The 22,500-nt window shown below is 41.2% G+C and overlaps 1 protein-coding gene across 1 annotated transcript; it reads left to right on the top strand.

Moving 5' to 3' along the window:
• The first annotated feature begins 2,476 nt into the window (after positions 1–2,476).
• On the top strand, positions 2,477–14,746 carry LOC310854976 (annexin A2-A-like). Its single transcript, XM_083759763.1, has 13 exons — positions 2,477–2,494; positions 5,654–5,713; positions 6,263–6,356; positions 7,353–7,447; positions 7,878–7,991; positions 9,713–9,803; positions 9,928–10,007; positions 10,238–10,297; positions 10,933–11,026; positions 11,200–11,295; positions 13,280–13,338; positions 13,698–13,820; positions 14,547–14,746. Exons 2-13 carry the CDS (start codon positions 5,663–5,665, stop codon positions 14,604–14,606), a joined length of 1,017 nt encoding a protein of 338 aa, XP_083615889.1. The 5' UTR covers positions 2,477–2,494; positions 5,654–5,662; the 3' UTR covers positions 14,607–14,746.
• The last annotated feature ends 7,754 nt before the right edge of the window (positions 14,747–22,500 follow it).

Raw genomic sequence — 22,500 nt, 5'->3', positions numbered from 1 at the left:
CGTCGTTTGCCCGTGGTGGAAAGAACATACACAATTTCACACACTTTGATTGAAATATTTATTAACAGTTTGCAGAATTACAGTACATTTCAAGCACAAACTCAATACAAAGACTGTTAACTGTGAGTGGACGACCCAATTAAGCATTACACTTGTTTACAACAGGGTCCACCATGTTCAATTTATCAAAACATTTAGAGACGTACAAATAGACACTTCAATATAGTCAAATAACAGAACAGGAATTCATCATAAAGGAGGTAAAAAGGGAAAATAAACAGTGAGGGAAAAAGGGGGGGGGGGGGGGGCGGTGGGGGGGATTCAGATTTTACGCCACTTGTAAAAACAAGTCTTATAGTGCACTTTTATGGTTTTATCCCAGGGGGGCAGTCAGACAGATATTCTGTGAAGCCACTAAGGAAATCGGGACTTCCTGGAAGTTCATATAATGGCCTGTTGTGGCGCTGTCATTGGGCCCAAAAACCCCCATAGCTCCATAGAGGCCCATGTATTTGGGCCCAACTTCACCTAGACTGTATTACCTTAATAAACATGGTCATGAATACTTTCTGCTTCCAGTCACTAGTTTAAAGTCTCATTTCTCATGTCATAATATTCTTTTTGGAAAATTATGGTCCCATTTATTAAAAGAATGACCATGAAGTCGCGTATGTTCTGAGGGGCGTGGCTACCGTTACAGTCTATGATCGGGATCCCCCCCGCTCGAGTCAAAATAAAAACCAACGAAGAAGAAGGGGAAGAGTCCCACCTCGTTGTCTGGGCCAGCCAATGGCCAGCTGGGCCCAAACGGATCTAGAAATATGGCGACTTACAGTTCAAGGACTGACAGGCTTCATTTTACGTCCATATTAGACCCGGAGAACACTTTGTCCATATTTTTTTACAGTCTATGTTTTATATAGTAGCAGTTTCAATCAATCAATCAATCAATCAATCAATCAATCAATCAATCAATCAATCAATCAATCAATCAATCAATCAATGCTACATCATTATTCACACTGCAGTGTAAAGTATAAAAGGCTATTACTCAAGTAGCCTACTGTACTTAATAATAGAACACTTTTGAGGGATTTTTACTTTAAAGGTATATTCAGTGATTTAACTTATTATTTCAAATATCACTTATTTTTTTTGTTTTGTTGTGATAATCCTCCCCACTAGTGTGCTGACCATATAAGGAGTTCCTCCCTGTCCCCAGTTAACCCCTGCATCGCGTCTGCGTCGCGTCTCCGTCAGCGTCGGGAATGTTCCCTTTTAATCAATGGAGGGTGGCTGCGTGGCTGCGTTGTGCTGCGTTCGGTGTCAAAAAAATTGCCCCGGTTAGTTTTTTGACGCACGCACGCGTTGACAGCAACATAAAAGAATGTTGCTGACGCGCAGTTTTCAAAGGCCCGCGGTGGAGCACCTCTAGCGTGACGTTGACGTTGTTATGACACGAGCAGGACGCGACGGAGACGCGACGCGCCCAGTGGAGCCCTGGCGTTATGTTTCGTTAGCCTGCAGGGCAGCATTTCTTTTCGGGTTTAAATCCGGTCGGGAGCGGATGATATCGCTATACATCCTCATGTTGTAATATTATAGGCTCTGGTCAGGCTCTGCCAGTGGGCCTAATTAGCCCAAGTGCAATTTCACCTGTGCAATTTCCAGCCTCTGCCTCAGCCAATTGATTGCCATGGCAACCCCACACCTGCCAATTGATTACGTATAACCAGTGATTACTTTTCAGTCAGTTTGCACTCTTTAGGCAGACAGACAGATACAGAGATCTCCATGTGGGACACAGACAGACAGTTAAAATGGGTGCTATGGCAATGTGTATTGCATACTACAGAGATCTCCATATACAGTATGGGCACAACAGGGACACAGAGATATCCAATAAAATGCATTGCTGTTATGGCCGATAACCTATACCGATGTCGATATGATCTCATTCTGTATTATTATTTTGTGTCCATTCTGAAAAATACATCTAACAGGTATATCTCCACTGCATGGGCGTAGGCAAGTGAGATCTAACTGTAATACCTTATATTTCATATTGTGAGCTTGTAGATCGGTTCAAGCTCTTACTTCAGGCTTGTTTATATGGAAAGGCAATCGGACCAATTAATTAATCGGTCCGGGCCGATGCCGATTAATCAAAAAACAACTAGAATTGGCGTGTTCAATATCTTCCATCACTAATATAAACATACAGACAACACTTCAAGAGCATAAGTGATGTAAGTAAAGGGTTAATGATCTGAAGGAAGGAGTGTCCAGACCTCCAGCCCCCCCCCCCCCCCCCCCCCCCCCCCCCGCACACACACACACACACACACACACACACACACACACACACACACACACACACACACACACACACACACACACACACACACACACACAGTGAGTCACAGCCGGGCTATAAAAGCAGCGGTCCCTCCCTGGAAACTGTTCATAACACACCAGAACTTCACACTGCGAGGTAAGACACTGCATGTGTGTGTAGGGTGTGTGTGTGTGTGTGTGTGTGTGTGTGTGTGTGTGTGTGTGTGTGTGTGTGTGTGTGTGTGTGTGTGTGTGTGTGTGTGTGTGTGTGTGTGTGTGTGTGTGTGTGTGTGTGTGTGTGTGTGTGTGTGTGTGAGAGTGAATGAATGAATGAATGAGGTTGTAGAAGTAGTAGTTGTATAGTAGTTGAGAGTAATATTCAGTATGTATAAAGTAACTATATGAACATGTACTTAAGTACTGTACTTAAGTACAGTTTTGAGGTATTTGTATACTTTACTTGAGTATAGGCTATTTCCAATTTCCAATACTTTAACTTCTGCCCAACTACACCTCAGAGCCAACATTTGTACTTTTACTCCACTACAAGTATTTGAAAACTTTCGTTACTTAATACTTTAATAGAAAACATATTTACCACTTCAACCCTATACATTTCGGCCATTTGAAAATAGCCAATCTGCAAGCTCTCAAAGCGTCGCGATGCGACGCATTGTGAGCTTGTAGATCGGCTATTTTCACAATATAGATATATATATTTTTTTATTGTGAAATGGGACATTCTGCAGAGTATATTAACTTTTTATTAACATTTTGATGCCGACACTTTTGTACTTTTACTTGAGTACATTTATACTATAGCCTGTTTGTAACGGAGTACCTACATCTACATTGCAGTATTTGTACTTTTACGTATAAGTATATCATTTTAGTACTTATTCTACTGGAATCGAGTACTACTGGAGTAATATATAGCCTACTTTGACTAGAGTATGTCCTATACTACAGGAGTAGACTACTTTGGCTATAGTAGTAACGTAATGCCTTACGTCATCATGAAAGAATGTAGCTCAAAAAGCAATGAAAACGAAGATGCACATGTGCAAGCTCACGACGTGGCACATCACGTCGCATTGTGAGCTTGTAGATCTGCTATTTTCATTGGAACACACACACACACACACACAGGTCATTATCTTACATTTTTTTGCCCATTTCATCACATTACACAGGAGAGGCGATCTCTCCACTGTCCGGACAGAGGCTCTCTCTCCTCAGTGTTTGTGGAGATGACTGATTTATCCTGTTGTGCCTTGATTGATCAAGTTCATGATGCACAACAGGTGCGCAGCCACACCCAGCTCTGAGTCCAGTTCTAGTTTGACTCAGGCCAGGTGTGACTGCTTAAATCAGTCACCCTCCATCTCACAGTAACACATACATATTATGGAATGTTACTGTGAGCTATATACAGTAGGCTAACAGTAGGCTAACAGACCATATTAATTAATCAATCAAAGTGCTTATTTAACGAGTTGAGAAGTCGTTAACATCTGTGGGCGTGGTTATCGGGACGAGTGACATCCTGGCTGCGAGCTGTGATTGGTCGACCCACTCCTAGTTGGAATGTCAGGGGGAGATGTGACTGGGTGTGTCTGTGTACGTACATGCACGCACGCACACACACACACACACACACACACACACACACACACACACACACACACACGCACACGCACACGCACACGCACACGCACACACACTATCAGTACTGTATCATTTGTGCCCAAATTATGTTGCTATAGCAACGGCGACAGTACACACCACACACACACACCGTTTTATGTGCTCTGTATGATTATGAAATATGAGAATATACTTTCCCAGGGGCCTAAACTAAAGTAGCTAAACACATTCACTCAACAATTGTGATGCTGACGGTTTTGCATCAGTGGAGTGCTATCGACCCAAACTCAAATATAGATCATAAAGCAAGACCCAAACTCCAGTATACATAAAAAGTAAGACCTAATCTCCAATACATCAAAAAGTATGACCCAATCTCCAATACATCAAAAAGTATATGACCCAAACTCCAATACATCAAAAAGTATATGACCCAAACTCCAATACATCAAGTAGGCATTGAAAAAAATCCACAATAGGTATAGCACATCCAGAATTTTATAGGCTACTTAAAATGTATTTTATACATTTACAAGCTATAGTTTCTTTGCACATATCTCTGTTCCTTATTAGCTTTCTCTCCCTTTATCTCTCACACGCACGCACGCACGCACACAGACAGACACACACTGCCAGTTTGTTATTGATTCAACATTCCACACTTATTTGATCATGTGTCACAATCAGTGAGGGAGGGAGAGGGGCACACAGACAGACAGACAGAGAACCACCCATCATAAAAGTCAGTGACTGTAGAGCTTTATAATTTGTTATCTGCTGACAATAAAGCTGATATCATTGATAAACAAGCTGATGAGTTTCTGGTTCAGAGTCCAATGTCCATTGATAAAGTTATGACAGGAAGTCTCTCCTATGCATACATGAGCTCTTGACGACCTTCAGGATTAGAATTGTAGACCCATGCTTTCCAAGTGTTTATATAATTTCACTTTCAATGTACAGTACATATTATTGATTGTTTGATATCATACTGTTGGAATGATGATAGGTTCTTGGTTTATTTATGATCCTATAGGACCTAGATGACTATTTCTATGTTTATATATTAGACTGATGATATATAGGTTATTGGATTACTTATACTAGATAACTATTTCTATACATTTGATGTATCACATACTCTCCATTAAGGGTTAGGGTCGGCTGTGTTTACTGTAAATCTTACTGTAAATATGACAATAAATCACTCTGGAATAACAGCGTCTGATAAAAGCTGACCCACCGTGACCTTTGACTTCTTAATTTATAATAAAATGCATACAGCAGCCATATGAAGGCTCTGTTCCATTCTGGTCAAACAGAGTCAGTGTTAATGATACTAATGGAGGCTCAGTTCCATTCTGGTCAAACAGAGTCAGTGTTAATGATACTAATGAAGGCTCTGTTCCATTCTGGTCAAACAGAGTCAGTGTTAATGATGCTAATGAAGGCTCTGTTCCATTCTGGTCAAACAGAGTTAGTGTTGATGATGCTAATGAAGGCTCTGTTCCATTCTGGTCAAACAGAGTCAGTGTTGATGATGCTAATGAAGGCTCTGTACCATTCTGGTCAAACAGAGTCAGTGTTGATGATGCTAATGCAGGCTCTGTTCCATTCTGGTCAAACAGAGTCAGTGTTAATGATGCTAATGAAGGCTCTCTCTCCACAGGTAGTAATCATGGCGCTGGTTTCAGAGTTCCTGGGACAACTGACCCTGAGCTATGGAGGAGTGAGTAGAAATACTCTATTACTATTGTCTATGACTGACAGACAGACAGACAGACACAGACAGACAGACAGCATTAGGGATTCACAGCTGATGTTTACATTGACAATGTAGCCGATAGCGGATACTGATACCGATATACGTAATTTAGGTTTTGTTGTTTTTATTATTTGTGCAACATGTGAAATGAATATGTCTTCAATACGAGAAATACATGTTCAGAATCTTTAGCCTGGTAGGCTGCAGATAACCAACACACCAACAGAGCCAACGCAAAAATGCATGCTTATCAACAAACAACAGATCAATATGCTTAACAACAAACAACAGATCAATATAGATCAGATCAAGGTTATACTGCCTTCGGTCAATGTCCGTTTTATTTGCCGACATCAATATTGACCGATATTGGCCGATGCCTACCTGTATATGTGGCCGTTACATCGGCGCATCCCTATAATTAGAATGTATTATTTATTCATTTAACACATTTATGATTTATTTTAATAGTATTCATTACAACACATTGACACATGTATTTATACATATCAGGAGAAGGAGCCTACATTTCCTACTGTAGTTCCAGCACGTGACTTTGATGCTGCTAAAGACGCTGCTAGACTGGAGACCGCTATTAAGACCAAAGGTACGCACGCACGCACTCACGCACGCACGCACGCACGCACGCACGCACGCACTTAGACCACTTAGACCCCACTATCGTTGGCAACAGCCTCCAGGACAAACTGACTCACCTTCCTGTGTGTGTGCGCCCATTAAGGTAATCATTCTGATAAGGTTCTATTCCACTGTAGTAAAAGTTAATGCACTTTGATTGTATTCAAAGTAGAGTTTTATATACAGTACGTTTCCATTTAGGCCTTTTCAGACGGGGAGTGACTGACGCACCTCAGTAGTTTGTGCGAGAGGCGTGCGTTTACTAGTAGTCTTTAGTATGACCCTGGCGGGGATCGAACCCGACCTCCCAGTCTCAGGGCGGACACTCTATGACCACAAGGCCACTGTCTAGCCAGTTACACTATTCTATTAAGCAATCATTGAGCAATATTGTATGATGTGTGCACGCACACACACATGCGCGCGCACCCCCACACACACGCGCACGCGCACGCACACACGCACACACGCGCACACACACACACACACACACACACACACACACACACACACACACACACACACACACACACACACACACACACACACACACACACACACACACACATATATATATAGAGGGAGATGTGTACTGAAGTTGTTGCACAATGTTCATTGGAATGTTAATGGAATTTAGAACAATTTCTGACTTAGTTACGTCACCATCAACAGCCAATAAGCGACCACCGGCCATTCTTACCCCGATCAACCAGCCAAACGTACCTTAGTTACGTCATCAAGAATGGTGGTTCTCTATTGGCCGGTGGACAACACCGACAAACCCAGCCGATTACAATACTACTACTCTGTCGTAACAAGTAATAACTTGTGTTCCAATTAATGGATACAATGTAGTTAATATAATAGCATGCGTTCCAATAGATTGGAACCCATTATAATGTAATGTAGTTGCAGGTGTTTATAATGAGTTAATGAATTATAGGTGTTTCTTAATTAATTGCAGGTGTTGACGAACAGACCATCATCGACATCCTGACCTGGAGGAGTTACGATCAGAGGAGAGAGATCGCTTTCGAATATGAAAAGATGGCCAAGAAGGTAAAACAAACTAAAACACACTGAGTGCATTAGAAGACAAGCAACATCCACAAAATAACTGATGGGAAATGGACTGCTCTTTGAGAAGGGATTTTTATGTCTTATCGCTGCTTGCAGCTATATTTAATTTTATTATTATGGCCCGGCAATGAGTCACGTTTTTGAGGGCCTAAAAACATATACAGTAGCCTATAATCGATACTTTATCAGTCTCAAAAAGGGATGTGACTCAAAGAGTCTTCTTAATTAGAGTCTCCAACGGTCACCAAATAAGGGCTGCAGGAATGCGTCACAAGTAAAGAATTCAAGGCTTAAGTTCACGGGGTGTGTATTAAATTAATTCAAGACTTCATGGGTTCAATCATACAATTGATCGAAAACAAATGGGTGAATGAACTACTCCTTTAATGTTTGCGTGTTTGACATGCAGGATCTGATGAGTGCCCTGAAGGGGGCGCTCTCTGGCTCCCTGGAGGCTGTGATGCTGGGACTGATGAAGAGCACGTCTCAGTACGATGCTTCTGAGCTGAAGGCTTCTATGAAGGTAACCTAACTGACCCTGCCCTGACCCCAAACTCTGAAGACATTGAAGAACTGTTTACATTCTAATCTACAACATTGTCCAGAAAGCTAACCCCTAAGGGCCGATTCATACTCCGAGCCGAATAAAAGTCGGTTTTCATTTGAGGTTCGGGGTGGCGGGTACCGTCCTAAAGTCGGCTCTTCGGTGCTACTGAAAATTTCTGACGAGCCGAAATCATTTCGGCACTACAGCGGTAAAATAAGAGTATGGCCCAGTAACCGAAGTGGTGTAATGGTGATTTATTTCAGTACCACGGCACGTCACGCACACGCACGTGCACTCGTGCACGCACATGCACTTGTAAGCACGTGCCTACATGTGTGCATGCGCACAGAAGCAGCCGATAGCCTATAGCCTATTGTTTATAGTGTATGAGAGTTTTAGACACAAATACAAAATTTGTGTTTCATTTGGAGGAGAAAAAGGATTATTAAGCGTGCACGCGGGCACTGCTGCGTTAGTAGCCTACTATATATATATATATTAGGGCTGTCAAAGTTAACGCACTATTAAATAGTTAACTCACAATCCTTTTAACGGCACTATTTTTTTAACGCGCGATTAACGCACTGTGAAGTTTGACAGAATGGTTGAGAGACGCATGGCAATTTTACACTGAAGAGTTGAATAATTGTTAAACAGCTGCATTACTTAAGTTAATTTAAGTCTACACAATTAGAAAACTTAGAAAACATGTTATTTTGATCAACATGGTTATCTCTCGTAATGGTACCATTGGCCAACATCAATACAGTTCTTTAGTTTGGGTCTGGAAGGCTAAATGTCATCAAATGGTGGTCCGTGGCTCAAATGCAGAATAAATAATGGACCTTGATATGAAAAATCTTGAAAACCACTGATTTAAGGTATATTTAGAACGGATAAAAAATATGCGATTAATTTGCGATTAATCACAGTTAACTATGGACAATCATGCGATTAATCAGATTAAATATTTTAATCGATTGACAGCCCTAATATATATATATATATATATATATATATATATATATATGAGACAAAAAGGGACTCCTGCACATCCAAAAAGACCCGTAGGAGGTGCAAGTCTAGTTAGCAGGCATAGACATCAAAAAAGAGAAAAACCTTCCAAGGAAGGGACTGCACACTCCAGGGAACAGAGACGGACAACTTACTGCATCAAACTTATTTATTAGCACGACGCGTTTCGCCGTGAGCTTCGTCAGGTGCTATGTATATAGCACCTGACGAAGCTCACGGCGAAACGCGTCGTGCTAATAAATAAGTTTGATGCAGTAAGTTGTCCGTCTCTGTTCCCTGGAGTGTGCAGTCCCTTCCTTGGAAGGTTTTTCTCTTTTTTGATATATATATATATATATATATATATATATATTAGGGCTGTCAATCGATTAAAATATTTAATATATATAATATTAAATATATATATTTAATGCTGGTTTAATGCTTATTAATCACGTCTCGTATCTCACGATTGGCACCATTGGATATACTATACCTATTCACAAGATTATCTCATTCTGGCACAGAGAAAGTTTGACCTGTCTGATTGTCAGGGTTTGGTTTTTAACATGGCCTGTCTGATCGTCAGGGTTTGGTTTTTAACATGTGTCTGATCGTCAGGGTTTGGTTTTAACATGTGTCTGATCGTCAGGGTTTGGTTTTAACATGTGTCTGATCGTCAGGGTTTGGGAACAGATGAGGAAAGCCTCATCGAGATCGTCTGTTCCAGAAGCAATGCGGAGCTACAGGACATCAAGACAGTTTATAAAGATCGTAGGTTTCTAGTTTATTCATGTAATCTACCTGTAACTATTGTGTACATTTCATTATGTATTTTTACAGTGTTTAAGAAGGACTTACTGTAGATGTAAAGTCTTTATTTTTTATTTTTTTACAGTGTTTAAGAAGGACTTAGAGAAGGACGTTGCTGGGGACACTTCAGGGAACTTCGCTAAACTCCTATTGGCTCTGGTACAGGTGAGAGCTAAACTCCTATTGGCTGTATTACAGCAGCTGTGTTCACATGAACATCCAACCATGGAAACCACAACATGAACATAGAAATGCATGACACAGAACCATGGAAACTGTGAGGCTTGACACTATAGTTCAATTCCTCATGTAATGCATTAATGTAAATAATTAATAAATGTGATAAATTCATTATTCATTTAATTTATTCCATTCTCGGTGTGTTCACATCACAGACGAAGAGAGACGAGCCGTCCAACGTGGTCGACTACGAAAAGATCGATGAGGACGCCAAGGTGATTGATTGATTGATTGATTGATTGATTGATCGATTGATTGGTGATTGGTTGCATCTGTCTCTTGTCATGCTATAGTTTTGGCAAGTTTTGGTAAGAATGAGGGAAAAAGTAGGGGACCAAGTGTAAACCCCTTAGGGAGTAGGTAGGGGAATGTCTATTTTCTCATGGCATTGGAAATCCTAACTTGATGTCGCCTTAATAGTCAGTCATATGCCAGCAATACTGTCTCCACTTATATGATAAGATAAAAGTGTATAGTACTGTAGTATCTTAAATCATAGGCGTCAAGTGATGTAGAAGAAACTTTAGATGAACCTATTTGATCTCCTGCGTGAAGTTCAGTTTTCAGCTTCACCCAGCTGATGTCTGCTCATGTGGTCGGACATGAGCGCAGGAGGTGGTGGTGGGGGGGGGGGGGGGGTTGTGTAGGGGTCATGAGGTCAGACCTGAGCGCATAATAATAATAATAATAATAATAATAAATATTAGTATTGTTATTATTGCCCTTATTATTATTATTATTATTATTATTATTAATAAAAATAATATTATTATTATTAATAATAATAATAATAATAATTTGTATTATTACCCTTGTTATTATTATTATTTATTATTATTATCATCATTAGGCTCTGTATGAGGCCGGGGTGAAGAGGAAAGGAACAGATGTCGGTGTCTGGATCTCCATCATGTCTGAACGCAGCGTTCCACACCTACAGAAAGGTAAGGGTTAACTAGTGTTTCTCTCAGTGTTATTTATAATGTCAATGGTATGGTTTCTCTGTACATTAATAACAGTGGTATGGTTTCTCTCTGTGTTAGGGTTAGTTATATAATGACAATGGTATAATGGTTTCTCTTCACATTAATAACAGTGGTATGGTTTCTCTTCTCAGTGTTTGACAGGTATAAGAGCTACAGTCCATATGACATGAAGGAAAGCATCAAGATGGAAGTGAAAGGAGAATTGGAGAAATCCTTCCTCACACTGGGTAAAACTGGGTGTCTGTTGACTGTTGCCTCCTGCAATGTTCAAATGCTTCCGTCATACAGTCTGGAGCAACGGAAGCTCTGATCATGAGTTTAAAATATAAAGCGAAAGTGAAGCCTCCTCCCCACTTCCGTTTCATCTTTACAGTCGCACAAATGTATCCGAATATAAAATCAAAATAATCTAAGCATATATAGCTTGCTCCTTAGCAGAAAAAATAAAATAAAAATAAATGTAGGTTGTGGAATAGTTGTCTGGCTACGTAAGACTAGTGGAACATAATAGGCTCTGGCTGCTGAGTCTATGTTCACATTAACGTAGACTATTGGAACATATAGGATCTGGCTGCTGAGTCTATGTTCACATTAACGTAGACTAGTGGAACATATAGGATCTGGCTGCTGAGTCTATGTTCACATTAACGTAGACTAGTGGAACATATAGGCTCTGCTGAGTCTATGTTCACATTAACGTAGACTAGTGGAACATATAGGCTCTGGCTGCTGAGTCTATGTTCACATTAACGTAGACTAGTGGAACATATAGGCTCTGCTGAGTCTATGTTCACATTAACGTAGACTAGTGGAACATATAGGCTCTGCTAAGTCTATGTTCACATTAACGTAGATTAGTGGAACATATAGGCTCTGCTGAGTCTATGTTCACATTAACGTAGACTAGTGGAACATATAGGCTCTGCTGAGTCTATGTTCACATTAACGTAGACTAGTGGAACATATAGGATCTGGCTGCTGAGTCTATGTTCACATTAACGTAGACTAGTGGAACATATAGGCTCTGCTGAGTCTATGTTCACATTAACGTAGACTAGTGGAACATATAGTCTATGTTCACATTAACGTAGGCTCTGCTGAGTCTATGTTCACATTAACATAGGCTCTGAGTCTATGTTCACATTAACGTAGGCATGATTTTGGACTGAGGCCCGTCTCTTGAAGACAACACAGGAAACAGGAAATGGTAGGAAGGAAACAGGAAGTGTCCAGGTTAAGGGACAGAAGCGACTCAGTGATTCTCATGCCAGTTGACGTGGGCACGTGCTTGTAAGAGTCTCCATTTGATGAAGCTGAACACAGTAGCCTACATTCAACTAAAGAGATGAAAACAAGCCGCTGGCTTGTGTGATTATAAAGTGCGTATAATGTGAAGACAGGATAGAAACACATTATTGAAGCCAAAGAGCGGGGAGGCGGGTGGGCACAGGGGTGGGGGCGCAAGGCAGCTGGCACGAGAATCACTGAGTCGCGCGACAGAATGCTGCGTCTGACTTTTCCCCCTGTGTCTTTGTTCTCTGGCTTTGGGCAGCTGGTGGGCAGTGCCAACTAAGTAGGCAGTGCCAACTAAGGGCCGATTCATACTCCTATTTTACAGCTGTTTCGGCGCTGTAGTGCAGAAATGATTTCGGCTCGTCAGAAATTTTCAGTAGCACCGAAGAGCCGACTTTAGGACGGTACCCGCCCCCCCCCGAACCTCAAATGACGTCAAATTGTAGGCTCTACAGAGCCAAACCGACTTTTATTCGGCTCTAAAATAGGAGTATGAATCGGCCCTAAGTGCCTGTTTCCCAGATGTGTACTATAGTTTGTTTGACTAGTGCTAATTGCAGAAGTGAGGAGAGTTATATACACTAGCAACATGAAAACATTATGCATGTGCAATATAAAATATGAATATTATCCATTTTATCCAGCAATATGAAAGCATTAGTGTACCACCTTGACACATAAAACACCACATTATTATAGCCATACAGTGGCCTTGTGGTTAAGAGTATGTCCGCCCTTAAACTCTCCAAGAGATGGGTCAGATGCGGACAGCAAATTTCACTGCGGTAACGTGTGTGCGACAAATAGTAGGACTTTGACTTTCATGACATATACCCTTGTACTCCATGTTAATATCATTAATGCTATTAATTTAATTATCGTTATTAATTTAATTATTAAATGTGTTTACCCTTGCAGTGGAGTGCTTTGAGAACAGACAGCTGTACTTTGCCAACAGACTCAGTGAAGCTATGAAGGTAAGTTTATGAATAATTATCACAGTACATTTTTGGGGAGTATATGTTGATGTTCTCATGTCTGTGAAAAATGAAAAATCACACCTGTGTGAAGTGAGGGGCGCTCTTATCATCGTACATCGTATCATTATACATCATCTCATTCGGGTCAATCAGAACTTGCGTCCTCACCTTCGTCTTCAATGTTTGTGTTACGCAATGTTTGTGTTTACACAAACACTCACAATCGTCCATTCATTGTCAACGGCATTTAATGTTTGTGTTAGGACAAAGTTTGTGTTTACACACATACAAAAGATGTGTGTGTGCGTGCATGCGTGCGTACGTGCGCCTTAACGTGTCCGTATGATGTTTTCCAGAGTAAAGGAGCCAAGGAGAAGGTGGTGACGAGAATCATGGTGTCTCGTTGTGAAGTTGACCTGATGAAGATTAGAACGGAGTTCAAGAAGCAGCATGGAAAGACCCTTTACCAGACCCTGTCTGTAAGTACCCTACACACTGTACCCAACATACTGTACCCTACAGTCTGTAAGTACCCTACACTGTACCCAACATACTGTACCCTACAGTCTGTAAGTACCCTACACTGTACCCAACACACTGTACCCAACAGTCTGTAAGTACCCTGCATACACTGTACCCTGCCTACAGCATGGAAAGACCATTTACCAGACCCTGTCTGTAAGTACCCTACACTGTACCCAACATAGCCTACTGTACCCTACAGTCTGTAAGTACCCTACATACACTATATCCTGCCTACAGCATGGAAATACCCTTTACCATACCCTGTCTGTAATATACCCTAGTATATACCTAACCCAATATGCCCTGTCATAATTTAGAATCAGGTTTATTGTCACATCACAGATTTAACAAGCAAAAAACTTGTGTGAAATTCGTTGTTGTGCATATTTCCCATCGTGTTATTTTTCCAAGAAAAAAAGAAAGGGAAGAAAGAAAGGGAACGTGTTGTATACTGTAAGATATTACTCTATAAGCCATATCTCCAAATCTGATGGGTCAAACTGAACAACCAATATGTCAATTTGAAGCTATGATTCATGCTTTCATAATGACATATGAATTATAATAATATTAATCAATAACTATAATACATAATTACTGTGTGTCAACTTTGGTCACATATTGTATTGTCTACTAGTATTAAAGTACATGATAATATAATATATTGTATTGTGTTTCAGGAACACACTAAGGGAGATTACCAGAAGGCCCTGCTGAGCCTGTGTGGAGGAGACGACTGAAAGAAAACTCACTTTCCCATGATGCCGCTGGGTTTGAGGCGTGCTGGTGAAGGCCCAGTCCCGCCAGCAGGGGGAGACATTTTCCCCTCCATGTTGTAGTTTTCATTAGTTTGTGGAAATAAAAGTGATTTTATCCTTGATTCAACATGGATGATTTGGCTCTGTACTTGGTCTTATAATTTGATTGGCGAAGGTGCTGTGTGTGTGTGTGTGTGTGTGTGTGTGTGTGTGTGTGTGTGTGTGTGTGTGTGTGTGTGTGTGTGTGTGTGTGTGTGTGTGTGTGTGTGTGTGTGTGTGTGTGTGTGTGTGTGTGTGTGTGTGTCTGTCTGTCTGTCTGTCTGTCTGTGTGCGTTTTATCTTGTGACTAAGTATTAACTGTATTGGATCTGATTTGAATACAGTTCTATTTTTCGGTCAGCAAGTGGATTCATGAATGTATGTATAGGCCTAAAGACAATATTTTAGGCCAATAAAAAAGACTATGAATGGTCAGTGACATCAGTAGTGTAAAGTGTGTATGGCTGTGTGAACAAGGACTGTATGTGCGAGTACAGAAAGCAACTGAACTGAAACTACTTCAAACAAACATAACCAAACAGGCAGTGTGACCTGTGCAGGAGAGAGAGAGAGAGAATGACCTCAGCCAGCCTGCTTTTATACCCAAGGGGATAATTGGGACCGCAGGTGTGTCAATAGGCTACCCAAAACACACCTCAGCAGGCTGGCCCTCTACTCCTACACAGGGACAGAGAACAACAATTAGTAACCAACCAAACCAACCCCACACACACCCCATGGGATGGGTCATCACAATAACAAATAGTCCCAATTTAAACAAAAAAAGCCTATCGGCTGCCGGACAACCTCAAAGTAACGGCCGATTGCGTCAGTTACACTGTTCGGCCACCAGAAGGCAGTATAGTACCATGCTAGACTAGAGGAAGCATTCTGCCACCTGGAAAAACCTCAACAATAATTGAAGCTGTTGTAGGCAGTAGGCTACACGAAATGAATTAATTTAATGTTTGTTGGAAAACACCTTTAAAATCACATACCCAGTATTTAAGTGTAATAAATAAACAGCTCAGTGTTCATTCGTGTGTTAGTAAATCATCACTATGTAGGCTATTTCTTTATTACATTTTTATTTAACCTATAATTTACCAGTAAAAACCACATTGAGACTAAAGTCTCTTTGACAAGAGAAGAGGCGACATCAGTGACACAGCAGCTCTGCCAGTAACACAAAATACAAGACATTCACATTCATAAACACAGTAGCCTATATACTTATAGGAATCTCAAAGGAAGAACAGGAAAGTCTAATTGTCACAGTCCGTGACTTCTGTGTCCGTGTTCTGTATCCCTGTTGTATTTTTCCTGTGTTCCTTTGTTTTGAGCCTTCCTGTCTGCCCCTGTAGTTCTGTAACGTCTGTTCCTGTCTTGTCTCACTAGACCTGTGATTGCCAGTCTTTCCACCTGTGTCCCCTTAGTTCCCCAGCCCATCCCAGTGTTGATTGTCGGTGGTGTTCACCTGTGTCTAGTTATCCCTTGTCTATAAGTAGGCTATGCCCTTGTGGTTTCAGTTCTTTGGTTTGTTCGTAAAATGTTGTCAGTGTTGTTTAGCTCCTCGTGATTCCTTGTATTTTCCTAGTCCTAGTGTTATTTCTTGTTCCACGTGTTCCCTAGTTTATTTCTTGTTGCTGTATTTGTTCCTCCTCCTCTGTTTTTTTTTGGGTTAATAAACCACCGTGCACTCGACCTGCCTTGTGTCTGCCTCATCCTCTGCCTTTGTCCTGCGCTTAAGTCCTACACACCTCTCTGCCCCGCACCGGGACACTAATAACGCGGCCGATAAAGGCTAATATAGAGAAATCGAAGCAACAAAATTTGCAAATACACTAAAAAGCTAGAGAAGCAACATTTGTCAAAGCATAAAACACAAACATTTGATCTGAGGTTGAACTTGTGAGAGTTTTGGTCAAATGTTAGAAAAAAATGTAAGGTGAAAGATTATACAGAGAATATGCAGTTTATAGTGGGCGCTTTGTACGTGACTACGTGAGAATAATGTGATGAGATGTAATGGAGTACAATTTAGGCATTTAGCAGACGCTCTTAATCCAGAGCGACTTACATTTAGGCAAGAACAAAAGCATGGGAATACATCACATAAAAGCATTTATCATGAAACATGCGTAAGATAAGAAGGTAACAGTGGAATATCTATATGATGAAACTATACATACACTATACATAATAAACTATACATATTCACTACTATGCTATACATATGTACTATGGCGTGCTATGACTATATACAATACAATTATAGTGCTGTCTACATAACATGCTATAAGTCTGTGTCAAATGCTATCTAAGCCAACAGAAATGCTATGTAAGGGGTTAGGGTAAGTGCTATGGGCCATGATGGAGTCTGAAAAGGTGGGTTTTCAGGCTACGGCGGAAGATTGGGAGTGATGCTGCAGTTCTGACTGCAATGGGAAGTGCATTCCACAGTTTTGGAGCCAGAAGGGAGAAGAGTTTGGGACGTGTGGAGCGTTGTCCCGGCGTTTTTAGTGAGGGTACTTCCAGTTTCCCTGCGTTGGCTGATCTGAGTGCGCGGGAGGGTTTGTAGGGTTCAATCATACTTGTAAGATATGGGGGAGCCATACCTTTGGTTGCTTTGAATGCCAGCATCAGAGTTTTGTATTCTGTGCGGGCAGCGACCGGGAGCCAGTGGAGGGAGCGGAGCAGGGGGGAGACATGTGAGAATTTTGGCTGGTTGAAGACCAAGCGAGCTGCTGCATTTTGGATCAGCTGGAGAGGCTTAAGTGCACATGCTGGTAGGCCAGTAAGGAGGGAGTTACAATAGTCGAGTTTTGACAAGACTGTTGTCTGGATTAGGAGCTGGGCTGATTCCTGGGTGAGGAACGGTCTAATTCGTCGTATGTTATAGAGTGTGAACCTACATGAGTAGAAGTAAAACTATTGAGAATTGGAAATACTATACAGTATAAAGAATCCCTCCACATTTTAATCAAATACTACAGTATACTAACAGTATACTTGAGAAAATGTAGGCCTACTTGTACTTGTTAATTATTTACACGCATGTGTCGTATAATTTCTGTGAACTTACTTGCTAAATTGATATGCCACTAAGTCAGGATAAGCTATTTTTAACTAGAGCGTGAAGTCTCTCTCTCTCTCTCTCAAAAACTAAAAGACAGGGAGCATTTACATTTCACACGTGAAAACAAAGGGTAATTGTTTCTAACTCCTTTGAAGCCCTCTTCCCTGGAGAGGTTTTAGAAATTACCACAGGACCATTGGACCATTTGGTACTTGTAAAACTCCACAGGTTAAAACTCAATGATTTTATAACAATCTGTTACTATAGAAAGATGAGACTCTAACTATTTATAGTGAGTTTAACTTGTCTCCTTTAAAAGGTATGATAAAAACATAGGGTTTCGCCATGTTGGTGCTTATTCTTAAAAGGTACTATGGGACTACAAGAATTATAGTCTTCGTCACTGGTTCACACTGTTCTTAATTCATTTCATTTAGTGTTCAGTTTTACTTTATAGTTCCGTAACATTTCCTAACTAAGTGTTTCCATTTTTTATATACTTTTAAGGTATGAGTAACCATGTCTATAAATTGTTTACAGTTACGTTTAAGTTTTGATAAATTTCATTATAAACTACTATCACCTGAAAAGGGTATTGTCTGAGGTGGAACGTCACAGGCTTTTGTCCCAGGTCCCGCCTCTCTCTCCAACCGGAAAGGGATTTTATCATTGGTCAAGAGTCAGTAAACGCCTACCTTATGTCGGGGAGAGGGTGGGACTAGTTTACAGGATATAAACTGGGACTGTAACTCATTTGGGGGGACTGGATCCGGTTGACTCATTTTCGGCCCGAGTGTACCGTGTGTTGTTAATCCAGTGAACCACGAAGGATTTCCTTTGACTTTGCTTTGACTGTTTGGACTGCTTTTTAATGAAAAATAAAGCTGCCGCTTCGTAACTCATCACATCGATATCCTGCTCCTTTCTTTGTCCATCGCTGCACGCTGAAAATATACCACACATGTACGCACACACACAGTACTAAAATATGTTAATGATTTATTGTCTGATGTTTTCAAATGGTTTCAATTGAACAAGCTTACTCTCAATACCCAAAAATTCACCTTCATGATTATTTCACTTAGTAATAGAAACGTTTATATGAACAAAGAATTTCCACAAGATGAATCTAGAATTTTGATCAATGGTTCAGGAATTTTCCAGGTTCCACATTAAATGTTTCCATGGCTGTCATTTTACAGATTGATGATTTTCAATCCTGTTTATTTATGTTCAAATAAAATAAAAGAATGCAAACAAGACATTCCCTATTATTTTTTATAGTTTGTTTCATGGTAGCTCATGGTCCAGCCTTTGTATTGTTAAAATAGACCTATATAATTGGTCCGTGCGCCTTTCCCAGCCTGAATTAGAGGCCTAATGGGTTAGTATTTGGGTCTGCGCCGCCAGAGGGCAATGTTTATTTTGGCTGAAGGGCGTCTCAAACTCCAAGGCTTCACTCACACCTTTCGATCTAGCATACAACATTGGTAGCCTGGTTAATAAACCAGACCGAATCAGCCGTTGGCAAAAGAAAATTGCCTACCGGCGGATTTCGGTCTGGAGAGGCTCAATTGTACGCCCATTTTCTACACACGAAAACGTGTGCGCCCAATAGGGACACGGTATGCAATATGGGCGGGCTTTGGTACAGTGACGTTCAATGCTTGAGACCTTTGACTGACAGTAGCTCTGACCAATTGCGTCAAAGAGAAAATGTTTCCCTGGAAATGAAATCCAAGCTGAGCCTCCCCAGACTAATATCCCGCGGATCCGTGCGATATTAGTCTGGTTTATTAACCAGGCTACAACATTGGTGCATGCTAGATGTAAGCAAAGGGATGTTTACATCTTGCCCCAATGCATTTCCAATGGAAGTCACATGGTTTGTCACATGGTTTGTTTGCCATACAACATTTTTGTTGTATGGCTTTCGGCTGTGTTTTTCGACTGCCCCCCCCCCCCCCCCCCCCTCATACAACACAAATGTTGCGTCAAACCATGTGACTCCCATTGGAAATGAATTGAGAGCTTGCATCAGTAAACAAGTCTCATATAACAAGCATACATCAATATGTTGTGCACGTGTGAGTCAGGCCCAAGAGTGGAACCAAACAATCAAAACTATGCTGTTTATTTATGTTCAAATAAAATAAAAGAATGCAAACAAGACATTCCCTATTATTTTTTATAGTTTGTTTCATGGTAGCTCATGGTCCAGCCTTTGTATTGTTAAAATAGACCTATATAATTGGTCCGTGCGCCTTTCCCAGCCTGAATTAGAGGCCTAATGGGTTAGTATTTGGGTCTGCGCCGCCAGAGGGCAATGTTTATTTTGGCTGAAGGGCGTCTCAAACTCCAAGGCTTCACTCACACCTTTCGATCTAGCATACAACATTGGTAGCCTGGTTAATAAACCAGACCGAATCAGCCGTTGGCAAAAGAAAATTGCCTACCGGCGGATTTCGGTCTGGAGAGGCTCAATTGTACGCCCATTTTCTACACACGAAAACGTGTGCGCCCAATAGGGACACGGTATGCAATATGGGCGGGCTTTGGTACAGTGACGTTCAATGCTTGAGACCTTTGACTGACAGTAGCTCTGACCAATTGCGTCAAAGAGAAAATGTTTCCCTGGAAATGAAATCCAAGCTGAGCCTCCCCAGACTAATATCCCGCGGATCCGTGCGATATTAGTCTGGTTTATTAACCAGGCTACAACATTGGTGCATGCTAGATGTAAGCAAAGGGATGTTTACATCTTGCCCCAATGCATTTCCAATGGAAGTCACATGGTTTGTCACATGGTTTGTTTGCCATACAACATTTTTGTTGTATGGCTTTCGGCTGTGTTTTTCGACTGCCCCCCCCCCCCCCCCCCCCCTCATACAACACAAATGTTGCGTCAAACCATGTGACTCCCATTGGAAATGAATTGAGAGCTTGCATCAGTAAACAAGTCTCATATAACAAGCATACATCAATATGTTGTGCACGTGTGAGTCAGGCCCAAGAGTGGAACCAAACAATCAAAACTATGCTGTTTATTTATGTTCAAATAAAATAAAATAATGCAAACAAGACATTCCCTATTATTTTTTATAGTTTGTTTCATGGTAGCTCATGGTCCAGCCTTTGTATTGTTAAAATAGACCTATATAATTGGTCCGTGCGCCTTTCCCAGCCTGAATTAGAGGCCTAATGGGTTAGTATTTGGGTCTGCGCCGCCAGAGGGCAATGTTTATTTTGGCTGAAGGGCGTCTCAAACTCCAAGGCTTCACTCACACCTTTCGATCTAGCATACAACATTGGTAGCCTGGTTAATAAACCAGACCGAATCAGCCGTTGGCAAAAGAAAATTGCCTACCGGCGGATTTCGGTCTGGAGAGGCTCAATTGTACGCCCATTTTCTACACACGAAAACGTGTGCGCCCAATAGGGACACGGTATGCAATATGGGCGGGCTTTGGTACAGTGACGTTCAATGCTTGAGACCTTTGACTGACAGTAGCTCTGACCAATTGCGTCAAAGAGAAAATGTTTCCCTGGAAATGAAATCCAAGCTGAGCCTCCCCAGACTAATATCCCGCGGATCCGTGCGATATTAGTCTGGTTTATTAACCAGGCTACAACATTGGTGCATGCTAGATGTAAGCAAAGGGATGTTTACATCTTGCCCCAATGCATTTCCAATGGAAGTCACATGGTTTGTCACATGGTTTGTTTGCCATACAACATTTTTGTTGTATGGCTTTCGGCTGTGTTTTTCGACTTCCCCCCCCCCCCCCCCCCCCCCTCATACAACACAAATGTTGCGTCAAACCATGTGACTCCCATTGGAAATGAATTGAGAGCTTGCATCAGTAAACAAGTCTCATATAACAAGCATACATCAATATGTTGTGCACGTGTGAGTCAGGCCCAAGAGTGGAACCAAACAATCAAAACTAAACAATGTATTTACAATGTAGTCTGTCTGTGATATGCACTTTATTCTTCTTGTTCTAATGAGGCAGACAGGCAGGTGTGTTATGAACCCTGGGGCGACAGGGTAGAGGGTGTAATGGTTCCTGACATCCTCCTGATGTCTGGGTGTCATTAACGTTCCCTATAAGTCTAACCCTTTGTCACCAGACTCACCACATCAATATTTCATCTCCTTTTCCACATTGGTGGAAGAAGTACTTGCTACTTTTACTCAACTAGTATTCGTTGTTACTTTTTACTTAACTAGCAACAAAAACAGACAAATAACTGTAGCGGAGGAAAAAAAATCAAAAACTCAAGTAAAGTAAAAGTATCTAAAAGTAGTACTTAAGCACTTCGGTAAATGTACTTTGCTGGGACGTTTTGATCCCTGGTTGTTGACAGCCGCTCTTCGGTCTCTTCTCTTGTTTTTGTGGGAACATTTCGGTCACAATTAGCATATTAGCATAAATATTTCATATTTTTTTGTCTTTGTCGGAACCCCGCGCGGGAGCGAGACGACGCCCCCGGCGCTGAGCGGCGACAGCAGTCAGAATGTCAGGAACCTTTTCTAAGGAATTCTTTGAGCGGCGAACTCAGTCAGAATGTTTTGTAAGGAATACTTTTGTCGTCGTTAAACATAGCGAAGGTGAACAAAGGTGAAAACAGATAAACATGTGTCGCTTTGTCAGGTTACCGTTGCCAGGTTACCGACCGTTGCCAGGTCTTTTTTTAAACGACTTGTTTTTCTGCAAAAGTCTCTTGTAAATATTGGCACTTGTGTGTCGTGTG

The sequence above is a fragment of the Protomyctophum parallelum genome (assembly GCF_964188405.1).
Source record: "Protomyctophum parallelum genome assembly, chromosome: 2".
Taxonomy (NCBI): Eukaryota; Metazoa; Chordata; class Actinopteri; order Myctophiformes; family Myctophidae; genus Protomyctophum; species Protomyctophum parallelum.
The sequence above is the reverse complement of the archived record's forward strand: the minus strand, read 5'-3'. Positions and strand labels throughout refer to the sequence as shown.

Coding starts and splice junctions, on each gene's coding strand:
- LOC310854976 (XM_083759763.1), top strand. CDS start 5,663: ATGGCGCTGGTTTCAGAGTTCCTGGGACAACTGACCCTGAGCTATGGA. Junction 7,448..7,877: donor ATGAAAAGATGGCCAAGAAG/GTAAAACAAACT, acceptor TTTGACATGCAG/GATCTGATGAGTGCCCTGAA. Junction 7,992..9,712: donor AGCTGAAGGCTTCTATGAAG/GTAACCTAACTG, acceptor TCTGATCGTCAG/GGTTTGGGAACAGATGAGGA.